The 22,824-nt window shown below is 48.1% G+C and overlaps 1 protein-coding gene and 1 pseudogene across 1 annotated transcript in view; one reads left to right on the top strand and one right to left on the bottom strand.

Annotated features, from left to right (window-relative positions):
• Positions 1 to 22,824, top strand: part of CACNA2D4 (calcium voltage-gated channel auxiliary subunit alpha2delta 4) — a 131,784-nt gene that overhangs the window by 106,354 nt on the left and 2,606 nt on the right. The window contains exons 28-37 of the mRNA XM_068401022.1: positions 728 to 789; positions 1,939 to 1,953; positions 3,944 to 3,988; positions 4,965 to 5,027; positions 10,799 to 10,869; positions 11,695 to 11,770; positions 13,597 to 13,649; positions 14,634 to 14,689; positions 16,096 to 16,116; positions 20,285 to 20,402. Of these exons, the coding sequence (XP_068257123.1) occupies positions 728 to 789; positions 1,939 to 1,953; positions 3,944 to 3,988; positions 4,965 to 5,027; positions 10,799 to 10,869; positions 11,695 to 11,770; positions 13,597 to 13,649; positions 14,634 to 14,689; positions 16,096 to 16,116; positions 20,285 to 20,402 (580 nt within the window). The remainder of the gene's footprint in view (positions 1 to 727; positions 790 to 1,938; positions 1,954 to 3,943; positions 3,989 to 4,964; positions 5,028 to 10,798; positions 10,870 to 11,694; positions 11,771 to 13,596; positions 13,650 to 14,633; positions 14,690 to 16,095; positions 16,117 to 20,284; positions 20,403 to 22,824) is intronic.
• LOC137663610 (uncharacterized) lies at positions 16,667 to 17,620 on the bottom strand (annotated as a pseudogene).

Genomic DNA, 22,824 nt, shown 5'->3' with positions numbered 1-22,824 from the left:
ATTCTGTCGGGGAGACCCTGCACTGTTTCTTCTCCTGTGGAGCTGTGCCTTACTTCAGGAACACGGTGCTGGGAATAGAAGAGAAATTAAGCCAAGAAATTAGGGCGCACTTCATTAAGAAACACACACACACACTTTTGCTTAGCAGAGCGTGCACTAGGCTGGGACCGAGTAACGAAGCAATATTTCTAATCAACACTTTTCCATCAAGTGACATTCTTACTTTTGTGCTTTTACAGTGGCGTAGGAGCAATCTAAATCGCTGTGTTCTCCCCTTGCAAAAAGTGGGTTTTCGAATGAATCCCTTCCTCACGCTGGCCTACTTTATTTCTGATTGGTGCTGTGTGGTGCAGGAGTTGAGGCTGGGGTGATCAGAAACGACCATTCTGGCCAGACAGATCTAGAACAAACAAAGATGAAAGCTCATGCACTCACTCTCCTGGGGTATTTTTGTGGGATTTTGTTGTTGTTAATTTGTTTGTAGCTCTTTAGAGTTTAGTGGGAGGGAGGTGTCAGTACCTCAGTAGTCAGTGTCCCCTTTTCCTCTACCTTGTTAAACCTCTGACTCTCGCTTGGCAGTCTGACTGAGCGCTGGCCCCCCAATGCTTATCATTCACGCTTGCAAGCAGGTTGCAACTGCGATTTCCATCCCATCACTTTGGGTGAATATTTACTCCTTCTTGAATGTTCCTCTTTTCATCCCCCCCCACTTTTTTGTTTCCCATAGCGGTGGGTGTGCAAATTAAGCTGGAGTTGCTCCAACGCAAGTTTTGGATGGCCACGCAACAGGTAGGAGCATCAGCAATCGTGCAGAGAGACAATTTAATGCTCTTTGTCAGGTAGGTTGATGCTATGTTACATCACATATGATGGCATTTTGAAGAGGGCTTTTGTGAAATTCATATTAAAAGATTTATGAAGTAGATTAGTTTGAAGTCACACATTTCTGTAATCCTTTGATGGCACTAATGCCGTGTGAGTCGTGAGTCTGTTCCACAAATGTCATGTTGACAGTGTCAGCATCCTAGCCTGGCATTAGCTCTGCTACATATGACACATTTAATTGTCAAAATATGTTTGTGCTCATTCAGCCTTTCAGAAACCTCATGGAAATATGCAATTTTGGGCACATGGAAAAAAAAAATCTACTGCCTTCTTGATAATGGTAACAAAACGGTACTAGCTTACCAAAATAAAAACTATTTGTTCCAAGGAAAAGCTTTCAGTGTTGTCCTAATCTTGGACGCTCTTGCTGGACAGAGAAGTGGAATAATTAAACCATATCCATGGTCTGAGAGGCAGGAAAAGTAAAATACCTTTCCTTTACCACCCAGGGGCTTTCCCTCCAGGCTTTGCTTTCACGGCACCATACCAGGAGGGTGAGACTGGCAGGACTGAAGCAGCACACAGCAGAAATGGCTCTCTGCTGTCAGGAGAGGGAACTGTCATCAGAAGAGGATGACAGAGAAGATGGGAGGGCAGGAGGCTGCTCTCTGGGAGCCAGCACACGTGAGGAACGGAAAAGCTCAGAGCTGGCTGAAGTGGCAGGAGTATCCTCGCAGGTGGGAGGTCACATAAACCTACCCTGAGCTAAAAAGACTTCTGCAGAGCACATGAGCACATCCTGAAGCATCAGCAGAGAGCTTAATTTTAAAAAATCTTCTGAGGGTCATACCCAGGCAGTTCTAACACAAACACGCCCACATGGGTGTTAAGTGAAACCAGGAAGGCTCATTAAAGAAACTGAAAGGAGTCCTGTGTGCCAAGTGCCTGCATGCCACGACCCTGGTAGGTGCTGGTATGAAAAAAGCCTGCGTATGGTTCCCAGGATGTGACTGCCATTTGACAGAGGAATGACTAACAGATTTTGTTTTTTCTCTCTCTCTCCTGCTTGATCACATGCTGTGCTGCTCTGGGTGTCCACCCTGTGTCTCCCAGCCCAATGACAGTGATGTAAGTAGACAAAAGCTGGGAACAGGGAGGCATCCCGGCATCCCTTGCCACAGCTCAGCTTCGTAATTGTGTCGTTTACGTGCCAGCGTATTATAGGCACTGTCCCTTGTCTGTAGTCACTGGAGATGGTCCACGCCTGTCATAGGCTGTGTTTGTCTTCACAGTAATTAAGGGTCTTTGGCAAAGCTGAAAGTGCTCTGGGTTGCAGCATTTCAGAGACCTGACCAACAGGAGGATGCTGTGAGGTAGGCTGGTCTCTGAGGAGGGAGCTGTGCCCATAAGGCAATAGATGTGGTATCAGAGCAACCAGGGAGCTCAGGTTCAGCTCTGCTCCTCCTCAGGGGCTCCCTGCAAGATGTCGGTGCTCTCAGTCCAGGCTTCTGACTGCGCTCCCGCTGCTGCTCAGCCAGCCCAGCACCGGGCACTGACAGAGCTTCTCCCGATCTGGCAGATCAGTGGCAGCAAGACTCAGTCCTCACACTGCTGAGGAAGATGCTGTGATACAGGGGCCCTTCTTGTGGGAAACCACTCTAGTTTACCTGTTCTTTTTCTGTTCTGATTTCCAAGCTCTGGGCTTGTATTGGTTATCATCCCCCAAGGCAATAATAGTGGTTCACTAAGGCCATATTTCTCTGCTGACCAAAGGAAGGAACCCACCAGGGATGAAGTGCAGGGCCACCTCTGTGCATACATCCAGGGAGACAAAACAACCACCAGGGATGAAGTACAGGGCCACCTCTGTGCATACATCCAGGGAGACAAAACAACTCGATGCTGTTCTGTGGTGAGGCAATGATGAGACGATGCTTGCAACTGTGGGTAAAGGGATGTTTTTGAACCATCATCCCTAGAGCCTCAAAAAGCCAGTCAGCGTTGGAGCGTGAGCACGCGATACTGCAAAGCCATGGGGCTTGAAACAAACTCGGGCATCTCTGAGCCTCCTCTGAAGTTGAGCAGAGGGATGGAAACCTGAAACTATTGGTTTTGTTCTGCAAAACTCAAGAGGAGAAACAAATTCTAACTGAAAGTAATGGTGGTGTTGTGGTTTGAAATGGAAAATTCACCTTGTCACTGAGAATCATCCAGAAAGGGGGCTGCGGCTTAGGTATAAGGGTTTTGTGGAAATAAAGGGCAGCTGACTGACAGCAGACAGGCTGTGGGACACACCAGTGTCCTTCCCTGACCCCAGAAAACCTCTGGCAGGAAGAAGACCCTGTCTACAGAAATGGTAACACCATATCAGCTTTCTCTCCTCCAGTGCTAGAGAAAATAGCATTAAAAAATAACACAAAGAGACAGGGACAGGCAGCCACCACAAACTCAGAACAATTATGAAATCAATAAGCACCTGAAGGGCTTTGTTACTCACCACTTAACCCCTTGTGTCCCCACCCGGTTCAGTGTTGTGAAACACATGTCAAGTCCAGTACACAGAAATCCTAAATGAAATAAATGGATGGTGCCTTGGGCTACACGAGCACCATTCACATCCTATTTTATCATTAGCTGGCTGGAGAATAAAGAAACCAACAGCAGCAACAACAAAAAAATTCCCTTCCTGAGAAGAATCCTGATCTAAAATACCATGCCATGTGTTTAGTCCAGATACTAGCAGATGCTGAAATGCATGCTGGTTTCTCACTGGTGCACAATAACCTTTGCTGTCGCAGCCAGAAAGCTTGATGCTGCCCCCTTCATTAACTAGTCTCTGCTGGAAGTGCATAGGTACGGCTGGAAGGGTGTCAGGGAGGCAGGTGCAGGATCAGAGCCCTCATCAAAGGGGACATTGCTCAGAGAAGTGGGGAGTACACAGAGCCACTGAGTGGCCAACTTGGGGGGTGGTACCTGTGCATGCCATAGAGCTCATCTTGGTGGAAACGACGGCTAACTTGCAGAGCTTTATGAGATGCTGGTATTGAGACCTCTAGCTTAGCAGTCCCCAGGGGGAGACTGTAAGATGAGATCATGCCATGCTGTTTTTCCTTTCCAGTGCAGTGCCTTGGATGGTGCCTGTCCGCTAAGCTGTCAAGATGACGTAAGTTGCCCAGATTTCTTCTCTGTACCTGTGATGAGTGTGATTGATTGACTACCTGCTCTGTGGAGATCTCTGTCTCCCCCCCAAAAAAAAGGTATTGCCTGTCCTCTCCTCACAAGAGGTTACACAGCTGGGGCAGGACCTCATGCTGTTGAGACAAACCTGCAGTTTAGGTCTTCCCCTCAGCTGTGAGATGTCAGCTGAGCCCAGGCAGGGCACAGGGATTCCAGCCAGTGATTCTAAGGATAGTCCATGTCCTCTAAGGCTGTCTCACTGGCATCCCAGACCTGCCAAAGAGAGTGGCTGTCAGCACGGCATGTGTGCTGGACACCCCTCTTTGCATTTACACCACGGCTTCAACCTTGGTCTCAGGCATATTTGGGACACGAGCTCCTCTGCCCTGGAGAGTGGCATCACCAGGGAATTTTCCTTCTCTGTTCATATAGGATTTCCTCTGCATGCTAGTTTTATCCTGTGAGACCTAAAGGTTTTCATCTAAACTCTGTGCCTCCATTTCCTGCTCTGCAAAATAAAAATAAGACCAGCAGCACTGATGATACTCAGTGGTGAGGAAAGGGTTATTTCATGAGTGGTTATAAAACTCTGAAATCAGAAGATGGAAAGTATTAGATACCATTTTATTAAAGAGAAGTGCTCTCCAAATATCCTGTCGCTTTCTGCAGGACGCCTTGTCTTCTTAAATGTGGCTCAGAGCCTGCTAGGCCTGCACACAGCCCTGGCAAGAGACAATCTCTGTCACAGACAGCTCACAAAGTAAATACCTCAAAATGGAGGCAGAGAGGGAAAAGCCAATTGTCTAAAACCCGTGGTAGCCGAGCCATGGGGCTAGGCATGGAAATGCCGAGGCTGTTGCCATAAGCACAAGCCCACACCGCTCCATTCTGCACACAGCAGTATATACCAGACAGCCATGGAAAAAACTGTCTTTAATGTTGTTTCTCTTTCATCTCTGCAGATTCTGAATTGCTTCCTCATTGATAACAATGGCTTTATACTCGTTTCCAAAAGACCTACAGAGGTAAGAGCATAAGAGAAGGAGGAGAGTGTGCTTGGCTTGTTCCTAAATAACCCACCAGAGCTGGTTAAAACAAATGAAGTTCCATTGTGTAATGAGAGTGGTTGTGGTATAATTAAATTCAGCTGTGAGGTGAGGGGAAGCCTCTCAGCAGAGTGACAGCACATCCTAGGTAAGGAAGGAGTTTGCAATGATGAGGAAGGAACTAGTCAAAATACGTTTTTATCAGAAGTGAGGAAATTAGACTCGTTTCCCACGGCACCGATGCTACTGAATGATGATCTGAGACAGTCCCAGAAGGCAGGCATGCCCTGGTACAGGAAGGGAAGGGAGGGAAACAGCGCTTTTGAGCGCCTCTGAAGCCGAAGCAGGCGTTCATCAGGAAAGGAAACTGAGGGGATGGTAAGAGCAAAATGCCAAAGGCAAAAATTAAGACGAAATCATTTAAGCAAATTGGAAACAGGAGTACACCTGAAGAACTAGAGGATTTGCTAGACTCACATAGGTGAAAGGAGTAAGAAAAAAGACTCAGAATAGTAATAAAAATATAAGCAACAAAAGCTGCTTTCTTTCCTCCTGCTGCCAGCACCTCCACGACCATTCCTAGGGAGCTGAAGGGGCCCAGGTTGTGATGTGACATCCATTGCAGCCTGGGTAACGTCAACACTACCAGCCCCTGCATGGTTTAGCTATACTTTTCTGCTCTCTGGTAAATTCACCACAGAGTTATTTGTTTCAAAATAATAAAAAGCCATAGATTTGGATGTCAGAAAGTGACGAGTTGGAACAGTCTCATAAACTACAAAGCAATAAGTCAATAGCAAGGGTGGGATTATAGAAGAAATGGAAAATGAAGCGGTTTTGTTACTGACAGAAGTGTGGAGTTTCATTAAAATTGCCATCATACTGGAGTTAACAAATACTGTATGCGTATTTCCAAAAGGCAGTAGATCTGATCCCAGAAATTGCTTTCTTCAAGATGTGACAAACAGGTTGAAATGGAAATTGGAAATAAAGTAACAGAACACCCGATGGATGTGATTGGGACAAGCAGCACAGATTCTATAAAGGAGGAAAACTTATCAGCTATAGTTCTTTGAAAGTGTGAGTAAATCAGGAGATAAGGAAGAATGGATGACCTACTGCATTTCAGTTTTTCTAAAAGCCTCGAACGGAGTCCCTTACAAAAGGCTGTTAATGAAGTTCTGATTAAAGAGTGAAACGTGAAGTAGCATCGTTGATCTCAAAGTAGCTGGGACAGAAAAGAAAGAAAAGGAATTTTTAGATGGATTTTTAGATGGAAAACATCAGCTATGTGAGTACCATGGTTTTCCATCTGGACTTGTGCTGGTTAGTGTATTCTGAACAGGCTGGCAAAAGAAAAAGGTGAGATCATGACTTCTGCAGGCACTACCCAGCAAGTTCAGAGAGGCCAAAATGAGAACTGTTGAGACTCACAAAGCAAAATGAATCAGCAACACAGTGGCACCGGGGAGTGATACAGCCAGATATCAAGGGGGGCATATTGCAAGGAATAACCAACCTCTTTCCTGTTGGGAAAGTCACTTACCCCGCACACTGAATATTCCAGTAAAAGTGCCCCTTCAATAACTTGGTGTGCCAAAAAAAAACAAAGAAAACTTGAAAAATAAGGGAGGAAAATGCTGTAAAGTTGTCTTGGCTCCCTGCTCTTGGAGGCCAGGTCCTGCTGCGTGTTTGGGGTGGGCTAGAAGTCTGTTTCGTCCTCTGATCCCCACGGCATATTCAAAAGGGCTTTACTGAGTCCTATGGCATGTGTCCATAGATAAAGGCAGCTACACCCCTTAGGTACCATGTCTACTGTTAGTCCTCAGCACTACCCTCCAGGGTTCTGTCTCTGTATTTTTCCTGCATCTTATGGAAACTGGGTTTTTCAAAAAGCTGGTCTCTGAAAGATCTGACTAGCAGAAACATGGCATTATAGTGGATTTGAGTAAATTATAAACATTATCCACATGCCTTCGAGATCAGGTATTTTGGCAGGCACCAGAGCTGTCATCTCCCCCAGCTGTTACCTCCCCTGACCTCGGAGAGTTCACCACAACTTTTCTTCTGATTTCTTTATCTTGTTCCAGTTACTGCTTTTATTTCCTAGTGGCACCATGAGTGTCCACACTGTTAAACCCTACAGGGAATTCAAGACAGAAGCAGCATTAAATCAATACCCTAGGTTTCATAGCCTTGCCACATGGATGTTGCTGCATGGGATCACTTGCTGCTACGTGGCCTTCCCTGCACCATCCCACACTGTTCCTCAGTGCATCCTTTAACATAATGCCCAAAAAAATCCCATACCTGGATTTTGGGGGGTTTTTTCGCCTTTCTGGAGAAGTCACCTAGTTCGCTGCCCTCCCTCCCTACCTCATACCTGACACCAAGACCAGCAAGAATGGCTCAGCTGCTCAGGTCAGCGTTTCAGCCCAGCGGCAGGGAGAAGGGCAGCCTGCCCACACACTGCCTGTTCTGCCCCACCATCCAGGATGGGAGGGAGCTTATCGGATATCGAAGGAACCAGGGTGCACAGATGACCCACCTGCCCTGCTGGTCTGCACAGGATGTGGTGGCTCCAGCACAAGCAGGGCCCCACGCGCATCCTTGCTTCCCAGAGGAAGGCAGCCAAGGAGCTTTCACGTCCAAAACACCTGCTTCCCAGGGCAAAGCTCAAGCTAAGAATAGCGGAGAGGTGCCAAAGTGTCTGTGTCCTTACAGCCCCCAAGTGAGCAGCTAGCACAGGAGACCCACTCCGTGGACTCTGAGATGTTTTGCTCCATCTCTCTGCTCACTCCTTTGGGGCTGCCTGCCTGGGGCTGCCTGCTGCCCACACCTCCTATCCTGGGTGACCACGCTGGAAACCAGAGTGGCTTCACACAGGAACAGGGTGAGGACAACCTGGCTCAGGCTGTGCCCTGCTTTGCCCTTGGGATGGAGGATCGGCTCTAATAACCTCTGCCTGAAGGTGGCAGGAAGATTACTGGCAGCCAGAAGCCACCGCAGAAGAAAGACCAACTCAGGATTTTAATGAGTGATGAGTTGGAAGCTCCCTGAAGGATTACTTGGGGAAGAATGGGTAATCCCTTCATTCGGGCTAATCTCCCCATCCAGACTCATCGTGGAGGGAGCAAAGATTTACTAGCCAGAGCCAGGATAAGGGAGTGAGTGAGGAGAGGACCAGGCGATCTCGGGCAGGGAAGGAAGAGAAAGTAAGTGGCAGGCCCATGCTGTGCTGTATCAAGGGCTGCTCTGCTCTATGGTGCTATGTTTCCACCAATGTTTGCGGCCATGGCCCCAAGACCGTCCCTAAGTTTTTAGCTGCCTTTCACTGCCAGCTGGAGGCACAGCTGCGGATCACAGGTCCGGAGCTCCCTGCGCCTGCTGCATCCCGACGTCCCATCACTCACTAAACCTCTTTAGGACTGCTGCCTTCTCCCTGAAGGCATCTTTCTAGGTATGTCTGCAAGCTCTGTCTGGGTGGGACTCCAGGGACAGGGTGCAGGGTGGCAGCTAAAAGGCCGAGATCCCACCAGGGCTGGGCAGAGCTTGTGGAGAAGCAAGGGCTGTCTTTGTTTGTGCCATGCAGCAAGGAGGCTGCCCGCTCGCCCAAAGCCTGGCCCATTTGGCAGATCCTGTTTGTCTACAGCTTTTCTATGTACCAAAAGTGCAAATTGCTCAACGAGCCACCAAAGCGTGGACACATACATGTCTGTGAGCAGTGATGTACGTTTTGAGCCATATGTGTGCTCTGGGATGCATCTCTTTCCTACTCATAGCTTGCGTACGTACTTGTACGCTCTCAGCTGCAGCAGGGTATGATACAGCATGTGTCACGCGGGATGTCAGAGGTGATGTTTTGTGCTGTGAATCACTGAAATTGCAAGGGCCTGTGGAGACTTGCCGAGAGCTGGGAGTTAGGAGAAACATAGCAGAGGGGTGTCTGGGAGAGCAGCAGCCAGTCACTGGAGGAAGCAGGCTGTAATGGGAGCTGCTTTCCAAAACATCACTTCAGTACAGGACCACTGTGGTTTATGCCAAGTGATGCTTTCCTGTGTAACCTGCACAGGGTGCCTAAAACAGCACCGAGCTTTGAACGTCTGATTCAGTGTTAAAGACCAGTTTGATGATGCTTTTCTGAACACTTTCCCTAGGCCTTACTCTCAATTACACTAATAGCTCCTCATACTTGTGCCTATAGGAATGACATTCTACCTGGAGAGATTCAGTCAGGCATCAGCATCTCTGGACAGGGCGGGCCCCATTTTCAGTCCTGCAGTGTCTCCCTCCCCTTGCCACACTGGCTGCAGCTTGGATTGCATTAAATCCCACCTCTCCAGCTCCTGCTGAGGCTGCAGACTGGTATTAAATGGAAGCAGCTGGCCTCCTCACCACCCTAATCAGATTGAAAGAGCAAGGGAGGTGAAAAAAAGTTAGCACTTGCTCAGACACATTTGACTATGTCTGAGATGATTACAGCCTAAATGCTCAAAGGGGAGTTGATGTTATGTATTGATTTATGCAGTGAAACACTTTGTAAAGCCTGTTGGGAAGAGTCTCATAACCATGTAACACTACTGTTAGATGATTACCATAGGATCTTAGGTAAATCTGCCTAAGGGTTTTGGTTTTTAGAGGAAATACCCCACTCAAATAAATGAAGTCATCTGTCATCTGCTAATATAGGCTAAAGGACTGCTAGCCGATCAGTGGAAAAGTAGAATGTCCCCCCCCAACTGCGTGAACAGTTCTGTAACACATGGGAGCTTTTTACTGTGTCAAGACCCATGGGCCAGGAAAATAGATGAAGGACAGCTCATATCTGCATTTTTATTATTTACAAGTATTTTATTTACTTGCTTGCAAACAAAGCAGTGGACTTGGCAGATCTGAAGCATTTTTGCAATGGATTTGTCATGGTTTAGTAATCAGGAAAGCCAGAACTGTTATTTGTTTGAAGAAGTCTTTCAAGCAGCGGTTCCTGGATTTGGGGTTGGCACTGTATTTGAGATTATTGACTCCAAAACGTAAATGGGACCAGAGGGCCACAAGCTCCGCTTTTAGTCCAGGCATGCAAGCAGGATTTGGGGGTTGTTGCCCCCCAAATGCAACTTTTACTAGGGTGGAGCCTGTGCAACAGCTCTGGCTGTGCCAGCGCATAGTGTGTAAGCTAAAGGGAGGGGTTGGTGTGTGTTGTGTTGTTTGAGTTACTGCCTGCTCGGAACTTGCACAGCAGCGAGTTGTAGAATTACATTTGTCACCTAAATAAATCTGTATGGCGCACTCAGGCCTGGTGGGTCAGTTCGCCTAGGGCAGCAGGAGAGCAGAGTTTTCTGAAGCCGCTGTGGCCACGGGCTAGCAGAGAGGCTCAAGCGGGAGAGACTCAGGCATTCAGATCCAGAGAACGTGGGTTTACCCACAGGAGAGCCCAAGATCCAATGAATCAATGTGCCTGGGTCTCTGCAGCTTGAGAGTCTGCCTTTTTCTGTCACAAGCTGCAGGGACTTACGTGGGCTAAATAATTTCCAAGCATGGTGGGAATGGTGCAGGATCCCCAGCTGGCAATGGGGGAAGTCTTCCCTCAAGCTTTCCAGACAGTCAAAGGACAAAGCTTGGTGCTACCTCCTTATAAAACACTCGCTACATGTAGTAGGCCTCCAGACAGACCGGATCGGCTGGAGCCATCAAGCATTTGGAAATTTTACTGTTGACAGTTTATTCTTATTTTTTTTTTCTTGTGCTTGCAGAGTGGAAAATTTTTAGGTGCAGTGGATGGCTCAGTAATGACCCAGCTGCTTAACATGGGCATGTTCAGGCGGTAAGTGGGGGATCTCTGCACTGTACTTCTCTTTCTTCAGCTGGTGTGTGGGTCAGAGAATATTGGTCCCCATAAGCAGCACTTGGGCAGGGGAAAATGCACACGCTGATGCATGTGACTCTCTTTGCTACAAGAGCTCCTTTAGCTACCTGCCCCCCAACCCCAACTCGCTCAGCCATTGTCACTACACACCCTGTTTCTCCTCATCTCCTGCTCTTCCACCTGCTGCAAATCACAGAGACAGACAGTAACTCCTGATCTCTGTGTGGCCAGAAAGCAGATGCTCCTCTGTCTTTTCCAGGGCAAGACGCTGCGGGAAACACTTCTTGGCGCTTTAGGTGAAGTGCTTCAGTTCCTTCTGCCACTTGGAAAGCCTTGCTATGAGCAGTTGTCTGAGAGCCCCTCAGATGTGGCATTGCAGATGGCTGAGCACATTTCTCTCTCTCCTAAAATTACCACTGTTTGTCTCACTCCACTTCCCCAGCCCATGTCAAAGGAAACTTCAGAGTTTCAGTGGCTTGAAAACAGGAACTAGAGGGACCTGAGGTAGATACAATTACAATGCTCCTGCTTCAGAGCCAGCTTTACTCACCATCTCAAATTAGGGACATACTTCCTCCTGTACTGACCCAGTTACATTAATCCAGGGCCTGTATTTCTCGCTTCACGAAATCCATCGCTGACCAAACAGCAAAGACACATGTAAGCAGGGAACTGCTTTAGTTCTTCCATACCGAAAATTTTTTAGAAAAAGCTGACATGTGCATGCCACAGGCAGTTGCATTGCTTGCTTTTGACTGCTTGCTTGTTTTGTTTTGATTGCAGGGTGACCATGTATGATTATCAAGCAATGTGCAAAGTACCCTACCACCACCACAGCGGTGCTCAGCCTCTGCTCAGTGTACGTATCTGTCAGCACGCAGCCCTCTCTGGGCTTGGCTGTGAGGCTTTCTCCTAGGATGTCTCCAACACCTTGATGTAGCACATTCCCCAAAAGAGTTTGCTTTCAAGTGATGGGAATGTCCAAACTCATCTAAGGCAGATTTCTGGGGCAGTGATGGCCACTGACAGTGGTTTCCAATTTGGCTCTCTATTGGCATATAGGATCTCACTGAAAATCAGACAGACCAGGGAGAGGACAGGAACTACACTATGCCAGGCTTCTCCTAAAAGCCGAGGAACCAGCTGGCTGAAATGAACAGAAATGCTTTTCCAGGGCATGGTTTTACTTAGCAGCTCAAAAAGGAGAGTTGCACTGTCAGTGAACAGAGCACTTGGGAGAAAGCTGTCAGCCTTTCAGGGAAGGGTGAGTGGGCTTGGAGCAACAGATAGAGGGGTTAAAGCTGATGAGGAATGCTGATACCCCAGGGAACAAACTATCAGAGTGAATAGTTTTGCCAGTACCCAAATGCAACCTCTCTTTAGCATGATACAAGCTAATAGTCTAATCCCGCTCTACCTTCCTAACCTGACCTTGACCAGGCAGAACTAAGTAACTACTCAACACTCAGGCCACTTCAAACTAGTTGAAGCAAACCTAAACAGGGATGTGTTTATTGCTGCTATGATTCTTTTTTTGATACTTTAAAATGTGGTGTGCTGCAAGTACATCCTACAGCATAATATGGTCGTTTTTTTCCAGTAAAAGAATTTTCAACAAAATATTACTTTTCAATAATGTGTTACATTTTTAACAATATATCAGTTTTGGCAATAGCTATACTTAAGCTCGATAGATAAAATATCGTCATTGCAGTGAAAATATTTGCTTGATCATATCCTCAAGAATTTTGATTACTGAAAGAAATGTCACAAAATATGAGCTGCCAAAAAACAGGTGAATTGGGAAAAGAATAAATGGATGAGCATTTGGCCTTCATCTTTCCCTTTCCCGTCTTAGCAAAACCCTCGAAAAGGAAGAAATCAAGAAAAGTCCATTTTTCATGTGCATCATTAAAAGGAAAAATCAGTCAAATTCCCAACCATCTATATATTTTACTATTTGCTGACTTATTTTGGTTGAAGATAAGTCAGTTAGCAGTAATGGAACATTATCTCGTGTCCTGTGACTGCTGCATCTGTTTTGGGTTTGAGGATACGGGCATGATTATGAGATGAAAATTAGACATGGTTACCATGAAGAAAAGAAGCAGCAGGATCTTCTGCAGATGAATTGTCCCTGGGACAATGCTGGATTTCCAATTTGTAGCTGAAAAGCACGAAGATGATAGAAGTTATGCCATCTTGAGGAAAAGCTGGATGAAAGCACAGTTAAGCATAATCAATCAATGGCAGATAATACTAAATCCTGGGCAATGCTGTAGCCTGTCCCAGAAACACCACTTGCTATCAGAATATAAAAGCATCCTAAACTGGTGGTGTCCCATTTAGCTGTGTTTCTCTCCAGCTCTGAGCTCTCAAGGTCATCCATACTGGAGAGAGATCATCAAGCAATTACGTCTTCAAAGTCCTTCATACATTTGCGATAAACTCCCTGACCCTGACGGGGAGGGGGTGAGAAGATATTATTAGTAGCAAGGCAGCTCCACTGGCTTTTGATGTATTTTGAACATTTTCCAGTAATGCCCAGACCTTGAATTTCCTGCCTGTCTTCAAGAGCTCTGATCAGTGGAGGGAACTGGTCTGAAACGTGGGGTCCTGCATAACAATTATAAACTCTCTGACCAGGTCCTTATGGTATTTCTTATTTCTTCTTTTGTTCTCCAGCCAATTTATGCCTTTCTAGCTGCAGTGAAATGGCTGATAAGTGATTTCCTCATGTGAGTACCAAAAGATGGGGGTGTTTGGGAGGCTCAGACCAACAGGGGCGAGAGCTGAGAAAGCTGCAAATGGAGGCCCCCATGTAGGACATTGTTCTCAGCCTTCTCCTGACATTCAGCTCCGCACCTCGCTCCTGGGAGACAGAGAGCTATTACTATTCCCATTTGAGAGGCGGAGGCCCAGAGCGGTCCTGGGATTTACCTGAAGTCACTCAGTACAAAGTGGCAGAGTCAGAAATAGGACTCAGGTCTCCTGGGGCCCCATGCAGATCCTTGATGCGAAGCCCTCTTGCCTGTCTCCTTTGCCCGTGAATGCACACCTTCACCTCGCAGGGGGCGAAGGCTGAAGGAAGGAAGCCGGGGAGCTCAGGTCTGAATGACAGGCAAGGGAGGAGAGAGCAGGGGGAGGCCATGAATCAAGCTCTGAATTCGGGCTCACCTCAAACTGCTGGGGGGGAATTGGAGTTCAAATTGTGATGAAAGTGCTGCTGCTCAGCTTGCTGGGTGTGTGAAAGTCAAGGTGTGGAAAAGATCCAGCTCCTAGGGCTTGAACATAATTCAGAATAATTCAATGTGATGTGCAGCTGCTGCCATGTAGCCAGTGTATGGGCTCCCTGATGGCCATCCGTGCCTGCTCCTCAGGTGGGACTCATGGTGACTGAATCCCCTCCCAGCCTCGGGGACTGCCGCACTCAGTCCTTCCTTTGATGGCAAGGCCACTACACAGTATGTACTTCAGGTAAAAGCCCATTCAGTTATTCCACAGTGCAGATCCCATGATACAGAGCTAGACTCTCATCATGTGGAGAGGAAAGAAAAAAAAAAATTAAAAAAAAAAACCCAAAACGCTCAGACTTCCACTGCCAGCAAATTCATAGTAAACATTTTAGAACTGATACTCGCCCGGCGACAGGGCCATCTCCCTGACACCTGTATCCTTCCAGGCTGCTGAAAAAGCATTCTCTGTTCTTGCTCTTTTGACAGCTTCCTTTTGGAGTTTAACATGAGTAGCTTCTGGCACTCAGACAACTTGGCAGATGGTGAGTACACAAAAGTCCAGCCGCCCCATAGCACATGAGTGTTACAGCCACTGGTGGCAGAGGAAGCTGTACGGTGAAGCCTGGCCTCATGTGAGGAGCCCACTGTCTGCCCTGCCACCTCTCCCTCTGCAGACCCTGGCATCCAGCTTCCAGGTCCCACCACCACCCCACCTCTTCCCACTCCCACCCGCATTTCAGGCCGCCACAGCACCGGAGCGGTCAGGGTGGGGTGTGTGCAGCTCAGAGCACACTGCTTGCTTTCCTCAGGGTAACTACTGGGGTGGAAGAGGCTCTTCTTTCCAAGGATCCCCCACCCTATGGGCAGTGGAATGAGAGAGACCATCAGCTGCAAAGCCCTTGGGTTGGAAAGATTCCCTTCCAGTCTTTCTGGAGGGTGGCCTACAGGACAGGACAGAGCAAGACTGGAGCAACAGGCTCTCCGAAGCCTAGCAGGGGTCCCAGAAAGCTAGCCAGAAACCTGTAAGGTTCAATAACACATGAAGGGTCTTCACTTGCCCACTGGACCCTCTCTGGAAGAGAGAAGATGGCACATGGTATTGCACAGCAGCTGAGTGCAGCAGAGGGGTATGTCTGGGTTGAAATCCAGTGACCTGCACTGCAGCTGCAGTGCTGCCTGCTAAAAACATCCCGTGAGTCTCTGCAGTCCCATCCCTACCCTACAGGCAAGGGGGATGTTAATGGCCCTGAGGTGACCCAAAGGGAAAGGTGATGAGTGCTCTACTCAGCCATGGAGGTGCCGTTATTACATCCTCACTAATTATTCAGCAGTAATGGTGCTTTTAGTGGTGCCTTGCTAACTGTGGGGCTATCTTCTGCACTGAACTCTCCTGGCATAATGGGGAAACACTCATTTTTAGAAAGCAAGATTTCCTTCTAGTCAGAGAAACCAGACCAATACTCTGAGTACTGTTTAGGTCCCCCTCACCTCCTCCCAAGAGGATTGCCAGAGATGCTGGTAGAAGTTGCAGCTATCCTCTACGTGGCCCTGGCTGCTGCTTAACACATATCAGGATAACAGGAGTGGCCCCATGCAGAAATTGGTGAGGAAGAGTCAGATGAGCAAGTGCAGTACTTGTGGCAGTGCGGGAGGGACTGCTCTTTCTGGAGGACAGAGAGACCCGGTGTTCCTGCAGGGAGCTGCTGTACATGCTAAATGGCTGCAGTTTGATTTAGTCTTTGCTTGAGGAGATGTGAGAAAAAGGGAGGGGGTTCTCACTGCTGCCCTGCTCATCACCATTTCCTTTTGTGCTTTCTTCATCTCTCTTCCACGTTACCTCCATGACTGCTGTGTGCAAATTCATCTCTTTGCTGCGCTGCCATTGTGCGAAACTGTCACGTGGCTCCATCTTCATTGTGTGTCTGTGTGTGTCATGCGCCTTTTCCAGCCAAGGCCGTCTTCCATCACTGTAAGTACAACCACTTAGCAGCGAAAAGAGAAGGATTTAACTAGAAATCACAGGCTAAGAAAGACTTTTTTCCACCTTTTGGACAATGGGGAACCTGCAGAAAGGTGTGACAGGGACAAGGCAGTGCCCAGCTCCGTTTCTCTGCACTGCAAAAGAGCAAACGATGCTGTTGCTCGTTTAGCTGGCAGAGCTGGTGCTTGAAGGTCTGTCACTGAGAAGTCAATAAAAGAAGGGACACACCAGCCTCCTCAGTGACTGCAGCTGCAGGCAAAACCATCCTTGTTACTATGGCATAGATGGGCCTGTAGCCTGTGTACCATGGGATGTCCTTAAGGCACTTTGGTTCCCAGCTGCCTCATTCTTTTCAGGTGTTTGTTATTACAAAACCAAAGGTCAGCCCATGCCTTCTTGCAGGAAAAACTATACGGATTTTTGTAGACTTCAGATATTAAGAGGGAACTTAAGGCTGCTTTTCCACACCCCATGGCTTAGCTCCTTCTGATAAATTCCAGCCCAGCTCCAGGATAATGCAGAATTACTTTCAAGGAGTTCAACTGATAAGTATATGCTCTGGCTCAAAAAATCCTCTCCTACAGGCAAGTTAGAAATCTCTCCAAGACTGAGTCCAGACTGTGGCTGTGTTTGTATCTCCCTGCTTCCATATCTAGCTTGTATTCGCCGATTTGCTCTCTGCCCAGCAAGACATATGTGTGAGACAGAGATAGAGAAACAGAGACAGTTGGAATCTGTCTTACTGTATGAAGAAGATGAAGAGAAAGAGAGTGTGTCTACGGATGAAAAAAATTAGTGTCCATGTGTGGGGGAGGGAGTAGCAGGGTGGAAGAATACTATTGGGGCTGGGAGAAATGGGTTGCACATGTTGTTAAGAATGGGCTGTAGATTTTTGCCAGAGATGTTAACATTTTCTTGACTGCCTGCCAAGGCTGGTGTATGCAAAAAGTATGGAGAGAAGGAGACATTTTGTGAGAGAGAAATTGAGCACACATTTATTCAGGGATATGTGCAGAGGAATTAATGGTCGGGGATCTAATGCTCACCCTTGCCTGACTGTGCACCTCTGTCTCTGCAGCACTGAGCCTGTTTCTGCTTCCCAAGTTCTCTTGCTTTCTGGGAAGGCGAGACTTGCTGTTGGAATATGGGCATGATATATTCAGACTCTGCTCATCATGCAAACCTGCTTTTCAGAGGTGGTGAGAAGACATGTTTGCTTCCACAGATTTTTCGCTGCTCTCAGCATCTCATTCCTCTCTGTGTTTGTAAGGGCTTCTGCTTTTATGGACATCACCACAGGTTTGAAAGCATTTCATTAAGCCAAAAATACTTCCAGCCAAGGCATGCAGCCTAGAAAGGCCTATTTCTAGAATTCTGTAGCTCAGAAAAGTTTCTCTTGACTGCATGGTAATGTACACAGAGGATATTTTACAAGATAATTGATTAAATTCTGTGTTTTGTATTTGTAACTAAGTGGCAGATTTTGTCTCATGTGTCCCAGAGTAAATCCACTGACTTGGGTGCAGTTATCCATGATTTATGCTGGTGAAAAAGAGTTCACAGTCTGGGCTGTACAGTTCATAACAAGGCATGGCGGCTGCCTTTGCTACTCAGAAGGATTGGTTGCCAAATGTCTGACAAAGTCTTTCTAGAAGTGCAGATGGTAGCAACAACAGCCTGGAATTAACTCACTCTTTGCTATAAAGTTTGCAATTTGTTATCAGCTCCTCTGACTGGTTACTAATCCCTGACCACCAGACTCTCAGAGCGATGATAATGTTTTGATGTCCAGCATGTGCACGCAGAGGCTCAGCTCAAGTGTTTTGCTGATGATGTACATGCTACTGGGCTCCTCTGAACTTCTCAATACTGCTGCTGCTTCATTGCTTCCAAGCAAATTAAGTGGCAGTAGGCTTAAGTGTAATCTCTGTCATAGGTCTTGTCTCTGTGCAGAAATTACAAGATTTTAAAGTGGCTTCTTTTCATTTAGCTTGTGCCAAGAAACTGATTTAAGATGGTGTGTGAAGGGAACTTGTGCCAATTTAGCACCGTTTAAAAACACAGCTTGGTACACATGATGAGGTTAACCCAGAGCAAGTCAAACTGCAGATGTTCGTGAAAGACTGAACACAGAAACACAACTTCTGTTCATGACTTAGCCCATACTGCCAGTGGCAAAAGTGCCACTGACGGGACTAAACCTGGTGCACTTCCCACCGCTTACTTCCACATGCACAGGCTGCTCCTGTGAGTGCCACCACGGCACAGTTTGGCCCAGGCAACACCGCTTAACTGTTGCCAGACCCTGAAACTGCGAGTTTAGTTAATTAATTTAGTGTGAATCCAGGGTGTAAACAGATCAAGGCATCACACTGAAATCAAGCCCTGTGTGTTTTTTGATCTGTGCGAAATGAACTTAACCATGATACCGAAAGGTGGGTCCCACCGCCTGGGAGGATTTAAGTAGGAGGCTGCCTTGTGAGTGACATTTTTGGAGAGTTCAGAAGCAAAGCACAAGGCACAACTACAGGGGACTCTGAACTGCAGGGAGGTGTTTGAATACCCATCATGTTCACCTGGGGAAGGCATTAGAGGGGAGATTGGGCTGCAGCTCCTGGCTCTTAAATGGGTGTCTTGTGTCGCTGGATCTCTGTGGTGGAGAGAAAAAACAGAGAAAATCATCTGGCTTTTCTCTCTCTCACATAATTCACATCGTTTAGACAGCAAACTCTGCTGGGTGGTGCCTGCCTCTTTCCGTGTGCTCCAGCAGTGTCAGGGAAGAGGAGACCATAGCGCTCAGTGAGGGTTTTATGGTGATGCAAATTACCCATCAGGTTCATGGATACCTGCTTGGTACCTTCTTACCATCTATTTACTGATTAAAGCCCATGTTGCTGCATTTTTCTACAAATCTTCAGCACCGCTGCTGCAAGGGATAATAAGCTGGTCATCCTCCACATCAGAAGGACTCTCTTCCCTGCCCATCCCCTCCGGCAGGACTGCCTGCATCCGCTGTGTGGGTGGAGGGCTGTGGAGCGAGTCTTTTGTGCTCAGACCCAAAGCTAATGTAGAAACCATTTCTCATACTTGTTGGCTGTGCCACAACCACCTCCCCCCTAGCAACAAAGCCTCTCTTTCCATCGGCAACGTTCCCCTGTGTCTTACAGAGGCAGGAGCTGACTTTGCTACCTCTGACTGCAGAAAATAATTGCCAGAAGGGCCCAAGGCAGTAGTTTCAGGCAAGGCAGACTGCTGAACTCCTAGAAAGGATACCCTCACTTCTCAAGAGAGGCTCAGTGAGGCGGTTCAGCTCCCCCTCATCCCCAAATTAGTTTGGGAGTCCCACAGTGTGACTGATGAGTGATGGAGCAGCTACTCCCTGCCTCTGCAGCGGACGGTCCCTCCAGGAGCTACTGCCACGTGTTAGCCAGGTCTCTGCTGGTCCTTGAGAGCCATCCCCTGCTTCACTGTCGTCTCAGGCCAGATCTGTTTGCTAGTGATGTTTTCCTTTTAATGTGACACGTATTCAACCTGTCAAATTGCCCACTGTGGGCTCGCTGTGAAATGTCAGAGGGCTCAGGAAGGATCAGCGATTGATGGAGAACCCCACCACAGACACACAGGGTCCCCAAAGGGGCAGATCCCTCAGCATGGGTACTGAGGACCAGCCCAGTCACAGCTTCAAATGGTTAAAAGAGTGCATGAACCAAGGCTGGGTTAGGCAGGAGGGACTTTATTAACGCCACTGGTTTGGTAGACACCCCCCCCCCTCCTTTGAACACAGGGGTACTGGTGCCCAAATGCCCCTGCATAACTGGCTGCAGAGGTCCCTGGGGTGCTGTGCCTGCTGCGGCTTCAGCAGGACAGGATGCAGACTTGCTTCTGGGAGGAGAGTGGAATATTGGGCACATTTCTCAGATAGGCTGGTTTTCCCACACCACCTAGTGGGAGCAGGGACCACTGCCTGGATGCTTTCTGCAGCTTCTCCTTCCCCTCCTTCTCTGGTAGGCACCCGCTCTTGGCCACAGCCAGGCAGGGGACACAGGGCTGCTCCTCCAGCCTACATCGCTAGTCTCAAATGCTTCCATCTCTGTGCAGACTGCTCCTATATGATCCTCTGCCCTTCATTTCTCACCTTGTCTCCTTACCATCGCAGCTCACAAGCACAAGAAGCACGACACCTTGCAGCCCTGCAACACCGAGTACCCCATCTTCGTGTACGAGCCGGCCATCAAGGAGACCAACGGGCTCATCGAGTGTGGACATTGCCAAAAGTAAGAATTGTGGCTTCCCTTTCATGTGGGAAAATTAATGACCCCGATCCCTAGGTTGCAACGGCACGTGAGCCTTGTCACAGAGCCTGTTCATGACGGCAGCAACCTGAGAAGACTCGCCTGCCACTGTGCCCATCGCGTGGCCAGAGCAGAGCTAAACAGCCACGCTGGACAATCAGGAGATGAAATGCCTGAGTTACCACTTATTGATAAAAGAGACAAATATTAAAACCATCTGTTAATAAACAGAGGTGGCTGTAGAATGAGGGAAAGAGCATTTAAATATATATATCTCTCTCTCTTTCCATTCCACAGATTTCAGAAAGGAACTTTTTCTGTTCCTCCAGATTTCTGGCAAAAATTTTCCCCTTAGAAAAATGTTCCTTTTTGCAATGCTTTCGGCTCTCCTTTTCCTTTTGTAATTTTCCCTCTTTTCTGTTTTTCTATGAAAAAAAAAAACAGGGAGGGGGAAAAAAAAAAGTGTTAAACTGAAAGAAATTAAAACATAGGTCCACTTTTTTACTTTCTGTTTTCATTTTAAGATAATGAACAATCCAAAATAACAGAAAAGTCATTGTGAAAAGCGGCTGTTTTCAGCAGCTTCATAGCACTATCAGCAGTCACGTGTGGACAGGTGACAGGATGAATTTCCACTTCTCCAGCTTTTCCTAACATGAGGCATCCAAATATGTCTGACTGGAATCCCTCTTAAAAAAAAAACAAACTTCAATCCTACCTAGTCTGACTCTAGTCTTGGATCAACTTCAGGAAAGGCTTAAAGGTTAGGAAAACAGCCTGACCTAGTCAGCATGACTTTAGGAAAACCAGGCCTTGCCAAACATTGTTTTAGAAAAGGTTGCAGATTTGGTGACAACAAGGTATTGTGTAGGTGCAATAAGCTCTGGGCAGATCCAGAGGAGCTGAGTGCCCCAAACTGACCTGTTTATGCCTTAAACTGTGGCTGCAGAGATCTCCGCTACCAACACAGCCTGGACCTGACCCCTCCTTGAAGGAGCCCGACACCCACGGACCCTCCCTGGGAAAGCTGGCAGAGGTTTCCACCATGGGTATTTTGTACTGTGGTGGTTACAGCAACCCCTTGAGTGGTGGGAGATGGGGAGGGGGTTGAATGAACTCAGAGTGATGAGCATAAACCCCATGTCTCCTACTGCCAGTCCCACTTGAATCACTGCCTTATGGTATAAAGCGGGGAGGGAGCATCTTGCCAGCTTGATCAGCAGCAGCCCCTGAGTCCTGCTCAGCTCCTTCATAGTTACAGGTGCGGGACTGGATTGCAGCTTCTGGGTCCTGAGCACATCTCTTTTGCAACTTTCACATTAGGGAGAGACACATGCCCTGACACAGGCTCTCTGGAGTGTTAGGCAGTGGCCCACTGGGGCATGCAGGGTTTCCCCACCACGTTTCACAATCCCAGGTGGTTCCCAGTGGAGCAAGGATAGGCTGGGTGCTCCATGATGGGCAAGAAGTTGGCTTGCAGGTTGGTGCATGGGGCACCTGTATCCTGGTTACTGAATTTGTGCGTAGGTTAAAATCTGCTTGTCAAAGCTCCCACAGCAGTCATCAGCCAGGAATACTAATGAAATGGTCATTTGCTGCAGTGTGTGACATTGAACACCTCTAAAACTGAATACAGAAATCCCTGGAGGCTAGGTGGTGGTGAATAATCCAGGAGACAGGGCGGTCCTCCAGTGCAGTCAGGTTGGTCAGTGCAGTAGGCACATCCTTACAAACCTGTGTTTCTAAAGCAGAAGCCCTCTCCCTTGGCTGAGAGGTGGTTAGCAGGACCCGGAGTGCACAGAGCCACATGCCGGCTGCAGCGTTGCAGCCCTGCCACCAGTGCAGGCACGCTGAGCCCAACATCCATGGCCACCCCTGTGCCCAGTGGCCCCAGGCCAGCCTGCAGGCTCCTCACCAGAGCTGTACAGCCAGCCGGTGCAGACAGGCAGTGGAGGAGGACAGCGTGGGCAGCTCCGCTTTGCTTTGGCTGGCTGCAGCCTCTGTGCTGGCAGAGGGCAGGCAATGCCTGCAAGGCAACGGGCAGGGGGGTGGCACAGGCTGGTGAGATGCCCAGGCATGCACAGCGCCTTGCGGTGACACTGGCATGCATGCGCTTGGACATGCATCCCCGTGCTCACCCAGGGGGTCCACAGACAGGCACGTGCCAGTGTGCAAACCCACAGTCACAGCGGCCCGCAGGCCCATGAGCACAGAGACACGTCTGAGCTGCCCACGCATGTGCACACGCACACACACACTCATGCACAAAACCCTGCACGCAGCCGAAACACGTGCCTGCCCTCATCCTGCTCTGCCCACACAAGCCCTCCGCCGCCTGCACAACTGGGTGGCAGCACTTCCGCCAGCCCTCACGTGCACATCCTCGGGCAAACACTTACACTGA

Source organism: Nyctibius grandis, chromosome 5 (assembly GCF_013368605.1).
Source record: "Nyctibius grandis isolate bNycGra1 chromosome 5, bNycGra1.pri, whole genome shotgun sequence".
In the NCBI taxonomy this organism is placed as follows: Eukaryota; Metazoa; Chordata; class Aves; order Nyctibiiformes; family Nyctibiidae; genus Nyctibius; species Nyctibius grandis.
This window is presented reverse-complemented; position numbering and strand designations above follow the sequence as displayed.